The sequence below is a fragment of the Oreochromis aureus genome, linkage group 16 (assembly GCF_013358895.1).
Source record: "Oreochromis aureus strain Israel breed Guangdong linkage group 16, ZZ_aureus, whole genome shotgun sequence".
Classification (NCBI taxonomy): Eukaryota; Metazoa; Chordata; class Actinopteri; order Cichliformes; family Cichlidae; genus Oreochromis; species Oreochromis aureus.
In genome coordinates, this window is record NC_052957.1 from 23177194 (window position 1) to 23199352 (window position 22159).

At 43.0% G+C, this 22159-nt stretch overlaps 1 protein-coding gene across 1 annotated transcript in view; it reads left to right on the top strand.

Moving 5' to 3' along the window:
- Positions 1 to 22159, top strand: part of dachd (dachshund d) — a 116742-nt gene that overhangs the window by 57489 nt on the left and 37094 nt on the right. Inside the window, exons 3-4 of the mRNA XM_031734693.2 lie at positions 14156 to 14271; positions 20611 to 20763. Coding sequence (XP_031590553.1) covers positions 14156 to 14271; positions 20611 to 20763 — 269 coding nt within the window. The remainder of the gene's footprint in view (positions 1 to 14155; positions 14272 to 20610; positions 20764 to 22159) is intronic.

A 22159-nucleotide genomic window follows, 5' to 3' on the forward strand; every position in this document is an offset into this window, starting at 1 on the left:
AAATGGGAAAGGGGGCCTATCGGTCTCTATCAGGCCCGGTGAGTAGAGCAGAGCAGCTGATACCTCCTAGGGGCTGGGAAATGCCTGATTCATCTAACGGTTGGCGAAGCTGATTAATTTCACTCTTCCTTAAGAACGCATCTCATCTGGACTCGACACGGCAGAATCTCGCGGTCATATTTTTGATTCTTCTCCAACCCTTTCGCCCCCCCCCCCCTCACCGTCTACCCCTTTGCTCTCCTCTCTTCAGCCTCTTTCCTGGGCAGCGTTAGCAGCCGCGGCCACCCTCCTCCTCCTCTCTTAGCGCCCTTGGCAAATGAAAGGTCAAAGACGCTGCAGTGATTAATGAGCAGTAGACTCTGGGATCTCTCTGTCAACCCCCCGCCAGTCCCCCCAACTCCCCGCTCCTTGCATTATTTCATCTGCTAATCTCACACAACACTACTTAGTACGTTGCACAGAAAACAACGTTGTGTGTCTCTGCTGAGCCGCGTAGACACCGGCCGATGAACAGAGAACGAGGAAAGGGGGAGGCAAGGGCAGCGCTCCCAGGATGATTTTTCGGGCCAAAGAAAAGGTGCTGTAGTGTAAATGCTGGGGCTCTCCACTCAGCTTTTCATCTCAAGATGTTGCCACCAAGTCTTAATGATTTTGGTAGTGTGCTCTCAGCACAAAAAGTCTACTTCACAAGCTTTGGCGGCTTTTTATGGTGTAATTGAATGTGAACGTCACAGCTCCTTTCACAGAATAGATGACACTCCATGAGCTCAGACCAACTGTTTATTTGAAAAAGTAATGAAATATTTACTCTCCATTGCAGTACAGATTAGCAGCAGTAATTGACTGTGACAGAGGTCTATGCACAAGTATGTGCACATTTTATAGCGACAGGGAGAGGGAGCGGGAGAGAGAGAGCGAGGGGAGAAAGAGTTGGAGGGCCCCTCGTGTTTGAATGCAGATCTTGAGCGCACAATAGGCCTGTTAGTGAGGCTGAATTTCTGCCTGTCACTTTCTCTCCACATGTTGCTTTTTCTTTCAGAGATAAGTGGGCCTAATGCTGAACAAATAGTGGAAATCAGAAGCCACTGAGAATCATTTGCCTCTCCTTTTCCCATGGCTCCCAAACAGACACCCAGACGCACAGACGGAGGGAGTGACGGTGAGAGAAGGGAGAGAAAGATGGAAAGGCGGGGGTGGGACAGAAAAAGAAAAGAAGAAGAAGCGGAAAAAAGAACCTCAATGAGCAAAAACAATTTTGTCACCGCGAGCAGATCCAATTGAAAAGTCTCCTGGATAGGGAAGAGCTGGAGTTGTCAGATCAGGCCACGGCAATGAATAGATCCGAGCAGGCTAAATTGGCATCAGGTGTGGGCTTCCCCTGGCCGGTGATAGGCTCCCACATTGTGCTGGCTAGACATTTAGCCATTTTCAAATATAATGGGAGAAATGAATGCAAATGAGTGAGTGGACTGAAATGTATTTAAATGCAGATTGAATGGGGGGCTCTGCGTAGCGCCTGATAACAAGTTGCTTTAGGAGAAGGGCCACATTGTGTTGGATGATCCCTCCAACCCCCACCGCTCCGATCCCCCACACCAGCAGTCCTGTTCTCTCTCCCTCTGTCGCACTTGTGTCTCATAAGGGGCCATTGTTCACTGGGTAAACTCTCTCAAAACTATTTACATTACTCATTTATTTGCATTTCAAATATTTTGGGTTCTTTCTCTTTCCCATATATAGCCGACGCACATGCCGCCCGCCGCCTTGGGCTACCCAGTGAAACAGTAATAAAAGGACAGGGGGCTGTGGCAAGAAAAGAAGCAGAAGAAGAAGAAAAAAAACACACACATGAAGAAAAAGCCGGGAAAAAGGAGGGGTTCATTCATTAATGTTGCTTATGTCCATAGCCTCATTAGAAGAAGCAGAGCAGCTAGTAGTATGCGTTTCACAAACAAGTTCCCCCTGCCCACTGCCGGTCGACCACTAGCCCACGGCGATCCATCTTCTCAAACGTCTCCTTCCCATATTTAAGGAGCTCTCGTTACAGCCTTTCCCAGACCTGTAAATTTATGGTGCACTCCGAGCGGTTAGCATAATTGCCGGGAATGCAGTCATTTCAGCGGGAATGTGGGAATTAGGGCAGGAAAGAAAAGGAAAGCTGTTGGTGTGTTAATTGAATTTCATAAGAATCCTTTCGCAGCAGCAGCTTTGCCTTGTTCATGGGGCAGCGTGGACACACAGGACTCAAATTGAATTTTCACGCTAAACATTTTTTCCCCCTAGTACTAATAGCAAAAAAACCCTCAAAACAAAACAAAAAAATCAAGTGTTTCTCTAAATAAACCTTAACACTAGGAATTAGAGACATAGCTTTGCTTTAGCAAACAGTTCATTTCTCATCTCTCTGATCTCGCAAATAGAATAAGTGAAGAGTAACAGGGGGGTGTGTTCTCTGACGGAAAAAATAAAAAATAAAAACAGCTTTTCTTCCTCATCTGCATTTAAAGTACAATTTACATGCAATTAAATTTGATTAATTAGACACACTAACCTCTGCCTGTCCTGTGTGCTCATAATGTATCATGCATTTCAATGTCAACCAACTCATGTTTGCTTCAAAACTTCTTCTTTTTTTCTTTTTTTTATCGAAAGCCGTCGTTATGTTTCCTTTTACACAAGGGCATTGAAATATTACCCCGGTATTTAACATATTTAACTCTTTGAAGTAATGCAGTCTTGGCTTGAGGGTGCCTACTTGAAGAAACAAGTGCAAGCGTACGCTCTGCACTCTGTTTTTTAATATATTTTTTTTATATCCAGAATGGCATTTATGTAAAGTTTGCCCTGTTAGCATAGAGGGGCAGCTGGGGCAGCGACTGCAGAGATGCTTCAGTGTCCAGAAGTTTCCATGCAGTGATTAATAGGAGAGGTAATGTAGTGGGGAAATGAGTAAACACTCCCTTGCTCCTGGCTTTGTGCTTCAACGGCTTGATGACAAGGGCAGAGCAAGGTGAGAATTAAACAGACCTGCAGAAGAAGAGAAAAAGAAGAAAAAAAAATGGGAGAGAGCAACGGGCTGGAGGGGAGGAGTGAAGCATGACAGACCTGGGCAGTGAGTAGGAGTGTGGAAAAAAAGGGGGGGGAGAAGGCCGCCTTGACAAAAAGTAGAAGTGGAAGTTTCTCCTGAAGAAGAATAATTAAAAGCGCTCAAGGGAGGGCAGTTTTAATTTCACATGTAAGGGGCTAAAGATTTCATTTAAAGGCGCGGCGAGCGGAGAGGAGGTTAATAAGATGAACAAAGCAGGGAATGTGAGAACATACAGTGTGAGGAAGCGCGTTGGACTTTCACCTGACACGTTTTTAATTATTGAACCTCTGATATTTCTCTGTTGAAGAGAGAGGGTGTAAAAAAAAGAAAAGAAAAGGAGAAGATTAACTGATTAATAGTCATAGTGACCAATTACTCACTCGTGAGGAAATAGATTTAACTTCACCGGAGCAACACTTGTCTTCGGTGGCAAACGTCAGAGTGCAGCGCTGCTTCCAACACCAAAGCTAAAAGCGTACTCCGGGTTGCTCTGGGAGTTTCAGTAGCTGCCTACTGGGAACACAACCGGAGCGTTGCATAATGCCTCCTTCTAAAAAAGTGAACTTGCTTCTACAGTCGAATACGCACTCTTGATCACTGAAATCTCACTCCATTAGTGCTATCTGAAGTTGATGTATCCCAATTATCATAATAAGATCGGCTTGGTCCCGTACTCCACGGGACTCCAAACTCTCTTACTGCCACAAAATGATCAAAAGGACTTTGTGAACTAGACCCAGAGTCCCAGCTGTGGGCTGATTTGTTTCAGTAGTGGTGAAAAAAAGAACTTTAATTGAATACGATGTATTTCTTTTTCTTGTACTTTTGGGCCTAAGCAGTAAGAAGAGATGTGCCAGCTCATCTTATCTTCACCAGTTGCGCATGTGCAAAAAGCGCTCCTCTTTTCTCAGATAACCGTTGAAGAATATAATACAGTTTGGTGTTTGCCGAAGCGGACTTCCTCTCCGTAAAGCCAAACAGTTTGCTCAACAGGTCCACTGCGCTCCTCCCTCTTTATGAAATCCCAAATATTGTCAGAGCATGGGAATGACTGTAACACTCCAATCCCAAAATCCCTTTCGCCTCCCGCCACCACGTCACACTGCGCGCACACTGTGTTTGACACTTATGTATTATATGTTTATCAGTCTCTAATGAAACACTGACAAGTTCCCTACACAAGGGATACTATGTTCCATTAATAGCCCTTAACGAACCTTGGGCACTCACGAAAAGACTGGTCCTATTGCAGCTGACAGCAGTGGGGCCCTCAGCCCCGGCCCCCTGGAGAGAGAAGATATTAAGCGTTAGCAGCGTCTGCGCTCCCTCCTTCAGTCTCCTTTTCATTTCTCTCCCTCTCTCTCCCTCTCTCCTATATGCATCTGTCTCCCTTGGAAGTAAAAGGTGTCTCATTCCATTTCTTCAGGCACACGTTACTTGACCACGGTGTTTAGCGGCGAGCTTGACAAAGAGAACAGTGTCAGTTAATTTGTCAGAGAGCATTTGTGATTGATTTATTCATCTAGGGCTCAACAAATGTTTGTACTGTGATGAATTCCCCGAACCATAATTTACTCTTAGCGCAAATTAAAGTCAGACCTGTGATCGCACACATGCCTACAAACATGTATGCGCCATTTAATTAGAAAGCAATAGTTTATTCGGACTTATTGATTTCAGTTGAAAAAAACAAAACAAAAACATGTTGAAGAGATTTTTTTTTTCATAATTTCAGCTTATTGGCAAACAAACTTTCGAGTTTTGTCGCCTAATTGTGAGGTTCTCGTGCTTCCTTTCAAACGTGACAAAGCCTCTTTCTTTTGCCTCGGCTTTGCTCTAAAAAGCTGCGCACATGATGCCTGTGATCTCTCTATTAGAATGTGACAAAACATTTGTTCTCGCTAGAAATAATGGCCTGTAACATCCTCTAATGTGATTCACAGTTTATTTGCAAGTCCATCGCCGTGTTGAACAAGGGGGTTAGAGGCGCGTCACACATATGGATAATTTTAAGCAGATGCATCTGGTGTGGCTACCACGCTATGATTAGTTTCCAGAGCGTTTGTGAGTGTGTAAACCATTGCCGACGTGGATGAAATATAGCCCAGGTTCACTGGGAGTGCAGAGAGAAGAAATGTACCCCATCTGTAATACACTGTGTAGACTAATATCAGCTCCTTTTCTGTGATATTGCAGTGAGATATCGATCTGGTAAAATTGTCCCATATTGGAGCTGTCTGTTGTGATATTCATCATGCTGTCACCTCTCCCCAGCACCTACGCGTTATTAGAAACCCGGGTTTGAAGAGGTTGAAGGGTTTTAGTCTCCGAGATGTAGCAAACAATTCATCATGAGAGAGGGGGAGAAGGAGAGCGGGAAAAGAATTCAGGTGAGGTGGTTCTCGGGTAAGATTTATGTCTCGTCAAGCTGTACATTAAGAATTATATCATCAAGCGAGAGCACACCGGCAGCAGCAGCAGCAGCAGCTTCACTGCTATCTGCTGAGTAGGCCTATTTGCTCTCCTGCCAGGCTTAAATGGAGTTTTAGCTTTCAAGAGAAACCCCCGAAGTCTCGAGGAATGTAGCGTCTCGCCCAAACAGAGTTATTTGTGAGGTGCGCGGCACCTTGTCGAAAGCAGTTGTCATGTGTGTGTGGGAATTTCAGCGAGCCTGACGTTTTATTTTGTGCTCCGTGCCAATCACTCGTCAGGAACGACGCCTGTAACTTGGAACGTGCCACCTTCAGCTTGGCCCACACGTCAGGCTGGGACTCCGGGTTTGAGTTCTTGTTATTTCCTCTCTCTTTGCTCGCAGTCGGTGATTCTTCCGGAAGGATCACAGAGATGTATACAGACGGAATCCAATTCTTCCGTGTCTTGCAGAGGAGTCAGGCTTTGATTCGTCTTTAACTCAGTACAAATGCTCGTCTGGGGATGTGCAGGCTGGGGGCTCCCTCTGAAGTTGCTTCTCTCTCTCTCTCTCTCTCTGTCTGTCTGTCTCTCACTGGTAAGGATGTGTGTGTGTGTGCACGCTAGGCTGTGCTCTGTTAGCCACAATGTTATTGTTGTAAACAGCATTTAAAGCACAGCTGGCCAAATTGATCAGGGCTTGCGTTGGAGTGAACTTGAGCAGCCAAGAGTGGGGCTGCATAAACAGGGCTGCTTGTATCTAAATATGCAAACACTCTCCCAGCAGTCGGCACTCAGGGGAACAGACACTGTTACTTCTAATGGAGAAACACTGAGGAACACTGAGAACCAGGCCCGAGCCCTAACCTTTCCATGTGCGCACACAGAGGAAAAAGAGGACAGGAACATTTTTCCTGATTATGTAAACATTTCTTTTCCTCCCCAAATCATTTTTGGACTCCTCCAAAGTATTTACTTTTCATTAATTATTGAAAAAAAAAACGAGGGGAAAAAAAACCAGAATAAACAGTAGATAATTTTTGTTTAATGTTTCACACAGGATTCCAATCCTCAGTGCAATTAATGCTAATCACCACGGTCTTCCTGTTTAGCTTGAACTTGGAATGTGTTTGTGAGCAGCCGCTGTCTCTTGTGCTCCGTCTCTCGTTTTCTCTGCGCCTTTTTTCCTCCTCCATCTCTGCCGTTAGCCACCGTGTCTCCTCGTATTATGATTACATCACCCTTTCTGTCTATTGTGTCCATTTGGACCCGTAATTAATCACATCCGACAATCCGACGGTCCTATTCCCAAAGCTTAAAAGCCTTATATATATGTATGTATATGTAGAGATAGAGTGAGAGAGTTAGATGGAGCACATCAAGTATGTTGGAGGTGCTTACCATTTGTAGAGTACAGTATATTAATTGCTTATCGGTTTTTGATTTCAGAGTCATTTAGAGTCAATCGAACGCATAATTTTCACAGCTATTGTTCTTTGGGGTTTGTTAATTGTCACCCCACTGGCAGAATTAAAAGCAAATTAAAAGCCTTAACTATTGACTCTATCTGAAGTCACTCTCCACAACAATTTCACAAAACAATGGGGAGGATTAATGAAAATGCAGCTTGATTTCTGTTCTCCAAAGCTTTTGCTATGGGGAACCAATTAACTACCCTTCAGGATGACTTTCACTTCTAACTGCTGGTCTGTTCCACTGCCAGAAACTGGGATTAATTCTCAATTAATCCCTCCACCAGAACAACTCTGCCTTTGTCTGCTGGGGAGGACATGAGCATACAACACCGAGGTTACCCCAAGCCTGTTTGGTGGAGGAACTCCACCCCTCCTAAGATTGATACACCCTGTAGACTGGCTCTTCTCAAGCTGAAAATAAGAGCCATTAAAAGGGAATGGTTGACAATGATTTTTGTTTTAGGATTTTGAGCTTTATTAGCCATGCATATTAATGAGTCAATTAATTCCATTCGTCCTCGCGAGTGGCCTGTTTGTTTTTGCCTGACCTTTTATCTTAGATGCGTTCACGCTCCGCTTGGTTTAAGCACTTACTCCATACTGCGTTTCCCATAGCCTCATGTCCAAAAAGGGAGTTTTTATGTGTTTAGCACTAAGATTCCCCCCCTTTTGTTTTCTCACTGCAACTCTCTTTCTCATTGGTCCACCCTCCCCCTCTATCTTTTTTTGTTTTTTCTTGAGCTTTCTCCCTCTGTCAGAATGCCTGCTGGATGTATTCTTCTCTAAATGTGACAGGAAATATGCTATTATAGCATGCAGAATATTTGCCTGATGGGATTTGCAATAAAATTACTACATTTCCTTTCCATTAGGATCTTTAAAACCCCTCTCTCTAATTTATGATTACCCTGGCAAAAAGACATGTTATATACATAAAGACCAAAGTAGCCCCCAGTCCACATTTAGCCCATCCTGCTTTCAAAGTTAGTTGAGAGGACAGGAGAAATAATTGAAAAGTGCAGCTGGACTGTGTACAATCTTGTAAGGGATGCCTAGAAAATGAGATTAATCAGTGCACAGACATTGTGGGGAAAAGTTTGCAGTGAATGCCTGACAGTCGTGCTCTTTCTCTCATTTCAAATGTTGGCAGGCTAGCAGGCAGCTCCAAGGGAAATGCGCTCCTTTCATACTTGAGTAATTGATGAATTGTATGCAATATGCAAATGAGAATCCATAAATCTTATGAATGACAGCTTAATTTATGTGAGCCTTAATGAATGCAGGATTAGATTTTAATTAAATATCCTCAAAGGCACCCTGACTGGGTAAGTTTTAAAAGCCTTGTTTTGAAGACTTGTTTCATATGCATCGCAGTTCATGAAAAAGAGAGATCAGTGAGAGCGGTTAGATGAAATTTCCTAGCAGTTTGAAGATAAGACCTGTTCTGTTTTGCTAACCAAAGGCACTTGCAATTAATAAATATTGGAGCCAAATCATATCTACCAATCTCATTTAGGCTTTCCTGGAACTGCTCATTCTCATACATTTGATTAACTGCATTTACTTTAAGCGCTATCTGATTTCTAACATTTGGTACAGTATCTTTTTAATTAAGAGAATCATCCATTAGGCATGGAAAAGTCAACCAATTAGGCTTTCCTCATCAGTTCCCGTGATGTAGGAAGTCTGCTTACTCATTATCAGAGTCTGTTCATGTGGTGCTAAGCAATCTTAGACTCTGTAGTTATGGGACATACAATTATGAAATCAGCTTTTAACATTAATGATGCATGGGAATAATCAGCAGTTTATCGCATTTCAGATCTTTTTTAGATTCGGTTTCACAACCGAAAGGCTTCAAACGGCTCTAATAGAGAGCGATTACAGGACTAAGCTCTTCATAGCTGCCGTAACATCGGTCTTCTCTCAAAGTCTTCTTGTTTCATGACACGGGCGGAGGATAGCGGAAGGAGTAAAACCGGCTCCGAGTTCCTCCGTACCGTCAGACGCTGCGATCGTCTCACCCAGCGTGGTCCTAATCAGGCCTGAGCCCAGACAAAGGCATCAGGAAGGCACCCACTCTCCCAACTACCACTGATCTCAACCCCGCACATTAGTCCACACAGGGATCAGAGCACAGACAGCACTTTAAAAGGGGTTTTAGTGGGATTGATGCTAACTCTCTCCCGCCTTTGATTTCACACCATTTGATCTGTGATATATTGTTCCGTAACAAAGGTTCACAGTTTGCAGGCGGATGCAGCTGTTCCTAACCCTAATAAATAAAAGTCTGTTTTTCTTTCTTTTTTTTTCTCTTTCCTCTTCTCTCTGCTCGCACTCAAACTCGCTGTAATCCAGCTATCTAGATCAGATAAGTGCCGTGTGGCTACCTGTGCGAGGCGTTGTTTGACAGGTGCAAGGAGGAAGCTGATTGAGATAATCCAAGAATAGGTTCAATGCAAATACAGATACAAGATGAGGGTAAGGATAGATGGATGCATGAAAAAGATGGATGAGCGAATGCATTCCCATGTATCACACGGTGACTCTGAGATTATGATCATCACAACGAATAGACTGCCAAGGTCAGCAGGAAATATAAATCATCTTTTTTTTTTCCTTCTTTTTCCCCGTTTTGTTGAAAGCAACATATAGCCCTGTCATTCTCACTGGTTTTCATTTTGTCAAGTTGCTAAGCTTTCTTTGGTACACGCACGCTCGATTCTCAGCTAATTTGATTGTAGATTTTAAGAAAATCTCGAGAAACGCTGTGCTGTTTATTCACCCAGAGATAGTCGGTGTGAGAGGACGGTCGACACTTTTGCTCAAACAGTGATTTCGATGATCAAATGTAAAATGCTTTATTACTCTTAAAGTTTAATCAACAAACAAATGTAAAATTAAAAAGCACAACTTCCTGTTCCTTCTGCGTTTGCTAGCGTTACACTTCTCTTGTCCAGCAGACCAAGTTTTTGTAACACAATTCATTTCTCAAATTAAAGTTAAGCATCGCACTATTTTTTTTTCCAGCCAACAATGTTATCTGACCTGTGGGGATTTTAAATTGGCAGTAATACGGCACAGACATGTTATTCCTATCTTTTTTAAAAACATAGTTAACCTCTCAGGGGAGTTGTGCGCATATTTTTAAACCATTTGATTGAACTGAATTAAAAAACAAAAAACAAACCTCCAAAAAAACCAATGCACTCAGCATATTCAGGCCCCTGATGGGTTCGGGGCGTCTGAATTTCTGCCTGACCTGGCACTTAAAAGGTAAGAAACTGCTTTGTTTTATCAATAAGACCTTGTTTTCATGGCTGGTCACCACCCCAGCAAACCAATCAATGGGGCATGCTCTGCTATCGCTGTGAGAGAAATGAAAAATAAACCCCAGATAATCCTTCAGTTAAAAGGTTACTCAGGGCGATAAAAGCTATTTTGTTAATTTATTTACTCTCTGCACTGGAGAGATAAAGAAAAGGAACAATTAGGGAATTCTAGGTGAGAGATTTTAAAAGGGCAATGACATTGGGTTAATATTTTATAAGACCTGATTGGCAGAGACCTGGAGAGGCCTTTTGTTTACACAAGCCCCAGACGAATGATTCACTCGCTTGTTTTGGCCAACCGGGCGGAAATGGAATAAATATCTTCATCCTTAGCTTTTAGAAACGTCAAACAAAAGACTGCGATAAAAGGTTAATGGCTCAATCATAACCACCAGGAAATAATATTATGCTCTTTCTCTGCAAACTCGAGCCACTATTGACATAATCAGGTTGAATTCCTAAAGATATCCGAAGATGGGAGGAGCGGATGACTTCTGTGTGTAACTAAATCCACTAAGGGAGTGTGCTCACTTGGGCTAAACATTACATTTGTGGTTTCAATTGATTTATAACAGATCGTAATCACTGCATTAACAGCGTTCTGGGTAATAAGATCTCAGTCACTGCTTCCGTTGTCAGAAACGAGACTGATAGCGAGATGTCAGAATTTTGCCGTGAGATCAAAAAGCATCCTGATATCTCATTCGATATTATGCCTCTTATTATACCTATCACCTCGTGTTGGCTTCCTGTAAACGGGGTGAGAACGTGAATTTAATTATTGTGCTTTTATTGCATTGTAGTGCTGAAATTGGACTCGTGTGGAGTGTATTGTTGGGCCCCGTGTAATCTGATTGCCTGCGCAGCGTAGTGTGTTGGATAGTATCAGGTTCCAGCCGACTCTGCTGGGTCAACACACGGCCGGGCCATTAAAGGAAGTCTGGTTCAGGGAAAGTTCACCACTATTTTCTTTTCACCATAGCAGCAAAACAAGAAAAAGGGAGAGAATAGATGTGTAACATATTTGTGGCCCCAGCCCAAAGCTGGTGGGGCCTATTTTGCTTCCTTAATTGAAGCCAGAGAGATATAAGGGGGTCTGAATATCTTAAGCATAAATATAAATAAAGCATGAAATAAAATTCTTTCATGATTGACCTCTAGAACAGAAATAAAGTTGTCCAAACAAGCCCCAATTTGGAACCTAGAGGCTCTTATTTTCTGAAAAGCTTCTATTTTTTTAAGCAGAGAGAGAGAAAATTAAAAAAAAAAAAGATTAGAAAAGACAACAGCGGATAAGAAATGTAGCAAAGGTACACAAATTCCAATCATAAATCCAGTTGTGCTCTTTTTTTCTGCAATAATGGCCTAGTTTGGAGCCGTTTCTGTGCCAGGCTATTTAGGGAATCAGCATCTGCTGCTTGATAAATAGCCTGGCTCTTTTGTTTGAGGCCAGGTTGAGTTCCTCCCTGGACCCGGCTTATTAGCCTGGATGGTTCTGACCATCACAGATCTGTATGCCTGGAAATATGTGGCGCAAATCGTTCGGGAACATTATACACGTGCAGTCTTTGGAAAGGTTGAGCAGAGGAGGAAAAAAGAGCCACTTCACCCCCTCTTTAACAAAGTGTTTGCCATTTCTGCAAATGTAGACGTCTACAAAGCCATAAGGAAAGGAGACAGTAGCATTAATTTTCTGAGAGGCTTTCCTGTTGCTCGGAGGTTCCTCAGTTCAAAGCTCCATTTTCAGCTGGTGTATTGCTTTCATGGCTCGCTGGTGTTATTTGTGTGCAGGCTGTAGATGAAATGCTATCCCTTTAAACACACGGGAGAGAATCTCTCGCAGCCTATCCAAACATTACCTTTACTTAACTGGGCCTTTGTACCCGAGTTCACATCCTTTGACATGATCTAAGGTTGATGTGACATTTTTTTGTCCATTTGAGGGTCCTCTTTTGCTTTTAGTATTGTTAGTAAAAAGCCTTTTACCCATCACATACCCTCTATTGAGGTCTTTCATAAATAATTCAGCCAGAGTACAAGTGAAAGTGATGACAGCAAAACTGTCTGCGATCTCTCCCTCTCATAAGATCAAAGAGGTGCTTCTATAGAAATAGGAATTACGTTTGCAGACGTTCCTAGGTTGAGCGGGCACTCGTTTCTCTTTCCGCCTCCCTCTTTTCTCCCTCTCCCTCCTCTCGCTTTCTGCCGTTCGCTCTCCCTCTTGTTACTTCTTTCTATCACTCTCGTACTTCCCCTGCAAGGGGACACAGTTGGGTGAAGGTCTGCTTTTAGTCCTAAAACCTCCAGCGCCACTATATGAGAGAGTCAGCACATTCAGACAGATAGAGTGAGTGCACTCTATTAGCAGGAGTGAGGTAAATAAACCTCGCAAGATATGGCTGAATAAATTTCGACTGGCGTCTGAACTAAAACACACTGCGTCATTCTACAGATACCGCCTTTGGGAAATACAGTGAAATGTACTGTAACACAAACAGCCTAGTGGTTGATAAAGTCTAGAGAAAGACATTATTGTTACATTGATTGAATCTAGATTGTTCTTGCAAACACCTTTTTTTCTTTTTAAAAAAATGGTGTAATTCAGTCTTCATATTAATTATGACTGTTAAGTGTTAACTAACTTTGCCTGCAGGAGATGAATGAACAAAGAAATGTCTTGTACCTCAAAAGAAAAAAATAAATAAATATATATATATATATATGTAAAACTGACATATACATATCAGTATCCATCCAGCTTTTCTCCCGTAGTTTCAGAACACTCTGGAAACCTTTTGGTGTTTTAAAAACGAGTCAAACTCACTTCTTGATAGAAAGCGCTCGGTATCCCGGTAAAGCTCGAAATGGACTATTTTATGTGAAATAATGTATGAAGCCAATATGTCACCTGTGTCACGTCAGCATAATTCATCTTCAGCTGAGACATCCAGCCCCTTGTTCATAAAGAGTATACCTCTATAGAATCTCGGCCCATTACATGCTCATTGTGTTGTTGTTTTTTTCAGCCTGTAGGCTTTTCTTTGTAACTATAAGCCAGCAAAGTAGGTATTGATTGAAACTCGAAGCTGTATTAATAAGTGAATGAGTAAGATGTGTGGAAAGTCAGGGGTGTATCTGCTTTGAAGGCCTTTTCTCCTCCACAGTAAGGTGGCACAGTCATTTATCACGGCTGGATCTGTGCCCCTCGTTTGGTGTAATAAAACTCCCCCATCAGAACCGTCCAACAGGTCTGAATCACTCTGTCACACCACCTTCCAGCTAAGGCACGCATTAAATCAAGCAAGCAGAACATTTCCTAAGGCAGCCATTGCCTTTTAATTTCCTGAAGAACCTTAAAATATCATTCATTACCAGAACTACACATATTTGGTTTTTAAAAGTCTCATAAATCAATAGTGGCCTGACTGCAATAATTATAACAAGTTAACATGTAATTTCCAGGCCGAGGGCCGCGCGCTGGATTTTAGCATATGCAAACGAGGCAATTCAAATAGTGTGGGGATATTAATACGGAGGAACAGGTAACGAGGTACGGGTTATGAATTATGCATCAAAAAGTGGTTGATCTTCAATAAAGGAAATGAATTCACCGTGTAATCTAATTAGTTATGGAAGTCTATTATGTTGAGCTGCAGAAAGCAACTGTCCTTGAAAAGAAATTTATTTACAGTACATGTTAGCTCTTTGGAATGGAATTGCATTCTGGAGTGCTCCAAATGTTAACACTCCCCCACCGCCACCACCACCGAGCACCAGACCAGCACTACCCACACGGCCCCTCCTCCTCATTTCTCACCCGACTTCTTCCCTCTTTCTGCCCGGTGTTTCAGCTCCAGACCCGGCCGGCCTCCGAAGAGAACCCAGAGCGTGACATCACCCGAGAACCCCCACATCATGCCCCACTCAGTCCCCGGCCTCATGTCCCCCGGCATGATCCCGCCCACAGGTATGGTTTGGTCTGTATCTCTCTGTCACTGTTGCTAAGGCTCTGATTCACTCTGTCTAGGTCTCTACCACACACACAAGCACACGCACGCACACGCACGCTCAGCCTCCCTACGAGTGGCCTCCCCGCAGCTTGTCCTCGAAATGGCAACCAGTCCAAAGTGACACATGCATCCAACCACCAGACACCAGCCGCTCACTCGTTTACCAAAAACAGATCCTCTGCTGTCCCCCCCCCCCCGCCCCCGCCGGAAACAAAGAGGAGGAGAATAGATTGGAGTGGAGATCTTTTCTCTCAGATTATTCCAGTAGATGTTGCATTTTGCCTTGAGTGCATTCTAATTAGTGCGATTAAATCCACTCCACTGGTATATGTACATAGGCAGTGGTGATGCTAAAGCAAGCTTATCGCCACAAGAATCAACAACAACCGTTTGTGCCCTAACTTACCCCCGGGCCAAGTCTTATTGCAACTAATGCTTTTGTTCTATTTGTGGCTGGCTTCATTGTGACTGCTTTGATGTTGGTGGCTGTAAGTGCTCTGCTTTGCATATTCTGCTCTCCTTAGTGATACGTCTTTAATGATATTACGCTGTCGAAAGGAGCTTTGTGCATTCTATTTAACCGACTATTCATTTTTTTTGCACTTTTGCAAAGAGATAAAGCACCCCAGCAGATTTTCCATAGTGAACTTGAACACTTTTAATGATCCTACTGAACACATTTTAATTCTGTTTGTTTTCGTATTAGTTTAAGAGCCACCCACTTTGAAATTCACTATTAAACGCGGGTGCCGGTTCAGTGCAGGCCAGTGCTTTGAACTGTGGGAACAGGGTGAGGTCACTGGCTATCTGCGCAGCAGTATAGAAGGCAAACTTAAAGGCTGAAGTGAACACAGAGAGGGACAATGATGAGAAAGACCCATGTTATTTAGTGGAACATAAAGCAACAGAAAAGCCTTTTGATATCATCCCCTTTAAGCCCAGAGGGACTCTATGATCTTGACATTTAGTCAGGGTATTCAGGGGGCAGAGATAAAGTAATTGAGGTTTTTTTTTTTTTTTTGGTCTTCTCATAACTGCCTTAAGCTTCCTAACTGTGGCGAGATGGAACTTTTTGCACCAGTTTCGGTGTCGTAATTAAACCATTTATTGTTTTGATGATAGTATTAAGCATTAAACGTCAAGGAAGTTACAGACTTTGACAGATTAGTAATTAAGTATAATTGACCACACATAAGTTAGCATCTAAGTAGGCGACTAATTGATCTCCCTGTCATGTCCAAATGTTCTGATTGATGATAAAAAACGACATTGAGAGACTGTCTTAAATAGTTACACCATCGTGTCATGTCACATTAGTTCATTTTTCAGATGAGTTAGCGCCTGCACAGAAAGACAGAATACGGGCCGACAGCTCTTCCCGAGGCTTCACCAATTCTTCGAGCCGCCCACAAAATAGCTGCGCCCCTTTTCATTTGCACACAGTACTGAAATCAAATGTTTGGTTCACAGTAACATGTCATCCCTCTGCTGATGTTCCAAGGAGATAAGCAGCATTAACAAATATGGTAATAGTGGTTAACTATTGCTCAAACTGGCAAAAAGTTTCATCTTGAGATCGAAGCAGGAAGTTGTTCAATTATCTCATCTCCCAGCTTTAAAGAGCAGCGTGACAGGCGCGCAGCTTTCTTCACTTACTTAACCGTTTTACAGTTTTCCTTTTTATTTTATTTCTTTTTTTCCTTTTTTTTTGGTGCAGCTCTTTTGAAGCGTCAGACTTAAGGTCACAGCTTTAAGTTCGGTGGCTGCATCGGTCACACGTGAGAAGTGCATGAGAACAAATGTCGTCTTCACTCAGCAGGACCAGAGAGTGGATGTGAGACACATTGTTAACATACACCAGTTCCATTTAGAAATGGACGTTTTAATGTGCTGAGTTAGTGCTTAGTTTTACACTTAAGGAAATACCCTCGTACATGTGTGAAGGCACACGTGTGTCTGTGTGAGTGCCTGAACGTGTGCACACTTCATGCCCCGAGGAAGGGGGTGTGGGGCGGGGGTTTACGCTGGAGCCTTTCCAGTTGCTGATGCATTACAGGCAGATTGGCCCCCAAATCGGATTATTTGCTGTGGACTGACACCACACTGAGATGACATCTCCTTTAAAGTGGAGAGGTGGCCTCCACTCACACTCTGGCCACTACTTAAGCAGCAGCTTCAATATAATTCATTTATGTCCTGGATATGGCTTCAATCTTTTGAATAACGCAAGAGTACTGCATTTACCATTAGAGAAATGAATGTCACCTACATCTTACCGAGGTGCATCCTGTACTTTGCCGATAAAAACAACAACAACAATATTTTCTAATGCCTCCTGGCTTTGCCTCGCTTTAAGAGCGACACAGAGAGTTGCTTCTTCTTCTCACGAGTGCTGTAAGTGGAAACATACAGTAATATTTATCCTCTTTCAGTGTACAATTAGCACGTCATCCCCTGCTGCAGAGTGGATCATCTAATCCATCGCCACTTCAAGCTGCTTTAAAATAGATCCAGTATGCGCCAGGTAATTTAGTGTCAGTTCTTTGTGCCTCTGCCCCTCCTCTTTGAGTCCGCCGCTTGTCATAAGGTTAGCACGCTCTGTAATTGATACTAAATTTGTCATGATGTGGATAGCACAGTTCAAGTGGTTTAGTGTACCTAAGAGTCGCGTTGTTCCCATCCCCAGTTTGTCATTGCTGTGCAGCCACCAGTCCATGCATAAAATTAGGCGGCCATGCTCATTGACATGGAGTGTCTCTTCTCTATTTATCCTGCTTGCCCGATAAATAACCGGTGTTTTCATTGTTGCCCGTGGTGCAGTCCCTAACAGAGAGGAGAACAGAAACACAGCAGATAAGCTCTTGTTTTTTGTTTTTTTTGGGGGGGGGGGAGAGTTGCAATCACTGCAAGAGAAAGTCGTAAAAGTCGGTCTTTTGTGTGCTGATGTGAAGTTAATCTGATTTTAATTTAATTATAAGAGTTAGTTGCGGAGGGCACAGGCATTGGGGTGTTTGTTGTAAGAATGTTCTGACATTGGCGCAGGTATGGGGCAGCTAGCATGTTAATTAATGATGAAGATCCTGACAATATGCAGAGGCATGACAGCGTTAAGCCAGTCGGCTGCTGCTTCCTTTGCATATTAATAGATCCTTCATTATTATTTAATATGACAGCTGCTCCAAGGGCTACCATCAGACCTTGTCTCTGTTATTTGCTGTTTTGTGCTCCCCATGTGACAGTACCATGCTATTCTCTATTTGTTGAAATGTTCCCCCCTTTCTGTTTCCTCGCTGGTGTGACTCTCAACATGCGACCGTGATGCGCTGTTAGTTTTGTGCTCTGGAGGATTCGGACTCGCCGGCGCGTCTATACGAGAAAAGTGTCTGAATCTAAAGGTGACTTTGAAGGACTATATGAGGCTGGATTGTTTTGTTTGCATAGTAATGAATGCAGATTAGCACCGAGTGGGATTGGTCCTGTTGACGTTTAGACTTCTAGTGGCTTAATAGACTTGTTGTTGGGCGCCAACATCTCCCTGGCTTCCTTATTACACGCGCTGTATTGAGGTGTGCGTTGTGTGGATATGACAATTGATCCGGCGAAATGAAGCAATTATCAGAACAAAGATTTCGATTTATGGAGTGTGTCACTTAGTCAAAGACAGGGGTGGATGTTGCGGGCGAATGATAAATGAAAAATGGAAAAGTGATCATTTCATCCGTTTCACAATGGTACGAATCAATTTCCTAGCCTTTATTTTCTCGCTAAACGTTTGATCAAAACTCATCACCTCCTTCTTTCCGTTTCCTTTTTGCTTTAGTGGCTCTACAGTTTAGTCGACTAAAGAAAAAAATGATATTATAGATATGTGTTGAGGACAGATAGGCTGCCGTGCAATAAACCACCGTATTCCTACAAGTTAGAGAGCATCAAAAAGCTCCATTGCTGCACTCCTTTTAGCAGCACCTGATTTGTGGGGGGAATTTATCACACAAACAGCCCAGAGGTGATTTCAATATTTACTCGGCAGTCTGTTCTGCATACGTCTCATTTGGAAAACAGTTGACTCTTGCCCATTATACACAAATGAAGGCTGACCTTCAGACTGGGCAGAGGCCACATTCATTATGTGGAGAAGTATCACCTTCTTATGAGGCAATGGCTTTTTTTTTTTTTCCTCCTCCTGCCCAGCCTATGCATATGGAACAGCAGCCAGGGCCCACTGCAAACGAGAGGGCCCTCGCTGACATGATGTATACTGTACGTCAATATGGTACTGATGTATTTTAAGATGCAAACAAGGCTTTAAATTATATGCACCTCCATGTCAGAGGCTCAGAGTGACTCTCGCCATCTGCCTATCAGCTGGGGATAAGAGGAAAGGGTGTCCAGGCTCTTGTGCGCATGTTTGTCAGTGTGTGTGTCTGTTTGTGCTCACATGTGCTCGCATGTATCTATTAGAGCCACGTGTTTGATTTCTACCTCTCCTTGTACTTGTGTCTCCCCTCAAATGCATGGCTAATAGCTGCTTTGAGTCCCATCACGGAGACGTGACAGCTTAGCGATGATAAACGGAGACGCCGCTTTGTTCTGCGTCAAACGTAAGGCAAACCTGCATATCAAGTACAAGCAGCACCCAGTGAAAGGGCAGGTGATATACCGTATTGTGGATATGAGTGATTCCAGTAATAGGTACATATCTTTTTCTCGCCATGCATCTTTGATTTTGTTGCTGGGGCTGGCGAGAAGAGTCGTGGGACTCTCCTGAGACACGCCAAGCCTAGAGGAGCTTTAGCACTATCTGTCCCTGCTGTTTGAGACCAGCCTCATGAATAAAGATTTCAGTCACGTTCAATACACCAGAACCCCGGAACTACCACAATGACAGACCAGTGCTTTATGATCTCTGCAGTGTGCTCAGCATATGTATGGCTGTAATATTAGACCTACTATGTCAATCACATCAAGTTCATCTTCATTAAAGCGGATGACCACGTCTAAACTTGCTATTTCGGGACGTCAGTGATGTCAGTATTCATGTAGTTTAACAAAGCAGCTAACTTTGGCCTCAAGTAAATCCATGTAAAATTCTCAAATACATTCAAATTCATTTCAGGTTTATTCATTTAGCGCCAAATCACAACAACAGTCACCTCTCAAAGTGCTTTATATTGCAAGGTAAAGACTACAATAATACAGAGAAACCCCAACAATCACATGACCCTCTATGAGCCAGCACTTGGTGACAGTGGGAAGGAAAAAATCCCTTTTTACAGGAAGAAACCTCATGCAGAACCAGACTCATGGAGGGGCAGACATCTGCCACAACTGGTTGGCTGGTTCTCTCGTGAGAAGCGTACAAAATAACAGTATGAATATTTGAGTATATTTGAGCCAAGCTCACTGCCACTTTAAAGATTACTGACACTTTTAACCTGTTGCCTCATCAGTTTCTGCAGACCACAGAACATTTTGAAATAAGAGATGATACAAAAGTTCCCATATTGCTTCCTTCTTTATTCCTTAGTTAATGTTCACTCATGGCCCTCTAACTATTAAACTTGCTGGTCTGTCTATAGGATTCCATTGTGCCCGATGACTCGCCTTGACACTGAGAAGAGCCGTCTTATTATGAGGCACGACAATGTATTGCTGTAAGAAACGCGAGCAGCACTGTGAGGTATTATTCAGGTCGATTAGCTCTGATGAATGCATTAGACGGTATCACTGAAGTACCCTCCACAATAAGATTCAGAAGACGCAGCTCAGCACCTATATCTGTTCACGTTTAACCCGCTTTACTTAATGTTTAATGCCTGCCCCCCCCTCCCCCGCCGCTGTGTCACACTGCATCACTATTCCTCATTCACTATTATAAGTTGTACACACAAAGTGCTTGCATCATGCGCTGTTATCTTGACTGCATCTTTTTCCATCAAGGTACAAATACATCAATACACAGCGGCGAGGAATGCCAGAGTCTCTGAAACATTCATAAAAATCATATGCTGCCACACACACGGGGATCCATCTCATCAGCATGATAACCCGCTGTGAAGATATCCCCTGTCAGAAGATGAAAAACAAAGTCGTGATCTCGCAGGAGCTTATTCCCCATAGTGTATAAAATTATTCATTGTTTTATTATTTCAAAAGTCTCCCCCTTTTTTCTTTTTTCCTTCATTTTTTTATTTGCCAAGGAGGCTTTTTGAAAGGTTTCGCAGGTGCAGTGGCTCAGCCACAGCAGACATGTAGCGGTCTGTAAGCGCACTGTCTCCTCTGCCTCTTCTCTCCAGGCCTGACAGCAGCGGCGGCAGCAGCTGCCAACGCAGCCATCGCAGAGGCCATGAAGGTCAAGAAGATCAAGCTGGAGGCAATGAGCAGCTACCACGGCAACGCCAACCACCACGGGGCCGACGGAGAGAATGGAGACCTCAGCTCCAGTGTCGGTGAGGATGCCCTTCATACACGCACACACTGTCACAAATACATCTCGCATTAGTGGAAGAAAAATGCAAGCCGCACACAAACACATGCGAAGACACTTGCCACCGTTTCAGCACACGCTCACAGAACTCATATCTGTTCCAAGCCTGCACAATTATCTGTTTAAAAATAGACAGAAAATGTCCAGAGAGGCAGGGTATTATACACATCTCAATCCTCAGCCGTATAAAACGAGAATCAACACATATTAGGGGGAAAAAATGCAGACTGGTTATTAAACAAGTTACATTTTTGTCAGGGTTGTCAGTAAGTTGGAGCAAATTTGCTTTGATTTGCAGGAGTGAAGGCTTATGCAGTTCCATGCATTGTTCCAAAGGTACCCCAGCAGGCAAAAAAAACAGTGCTGGCAATCAAACCCTTCATTCTCTCTTTACATGTATCCTGCCTCCTTTTTTTCCAGCCGAGGCTAAAAAGTCCAAAATAACAATAATTTCAAAACAGGTTTAGACTGAAATATGTCAAAGAAGAAGGTCGTTTCTACACCTCGTCATTAAAGCAGACACGCTGTTCCTTGTGTCAATGGAGCTTTGTCAAAAGTAATAAAAAGGTTACACACACACAGAGGCACACACAGACACGCTTGCCTTAAACCAAAGACTCGCACGGTGTTCTTTCATGAGATGCTCTTTCCACTGTGCTGCTGCCTTCTTAAAGTTTATAAAGCAATAAACTATTGATTTTAGTTATTTTGTATGCACTGGGAATACCCGCTTTAGTAATGTAAGTCATGTTTTTCCGAAAGTGTTTTATGTTGAAAGAAGAAAAAAACAACTCCTAATAGCTAAGTGAAACTGTGAACACAGTTTCCCAAAGCTATCAGCTTTTAACAAGGTCTAATTGAATTGCTGTGAGAGCTCTGGTTTTTCACTATGTGCCATTTCAATTAATTATTAGCCCTAAAATGCAGAAGGATTTTTTGCAATATCACACACGAGCACTTAGTGTATTAAAGAGAATGATAATGTATGTTAGCGCGGATTCATGAGCCCGTTCCGAATTATAAACCAAGTGTAATCCCCGTAGCTTTGCTCGCTAAATTGAGGTTTTGATTCACTTACTGTAATAAATGGCTTGACTCCTGAACACATTTCGACAATAATACTTGACACCATGGAGCTTGTGGCGTGCGAGATGAAAACAGGATGTGTTTCTAAGCAGATTTAACAATGCGAAATGCATAAAGTGTGAGGTCATCACTCCGAGAGAATGGAGTGTGTAAAAAAAAAAAAAAAAAAAGGAGAGAGAGAATACGAGCCTGCGAGGTCACGGAAATAAAGATAAATGTGAGTACTAACAGCAAGGCTGTGGCAATGGAGCTAATAAGAAACTGTTTTATCT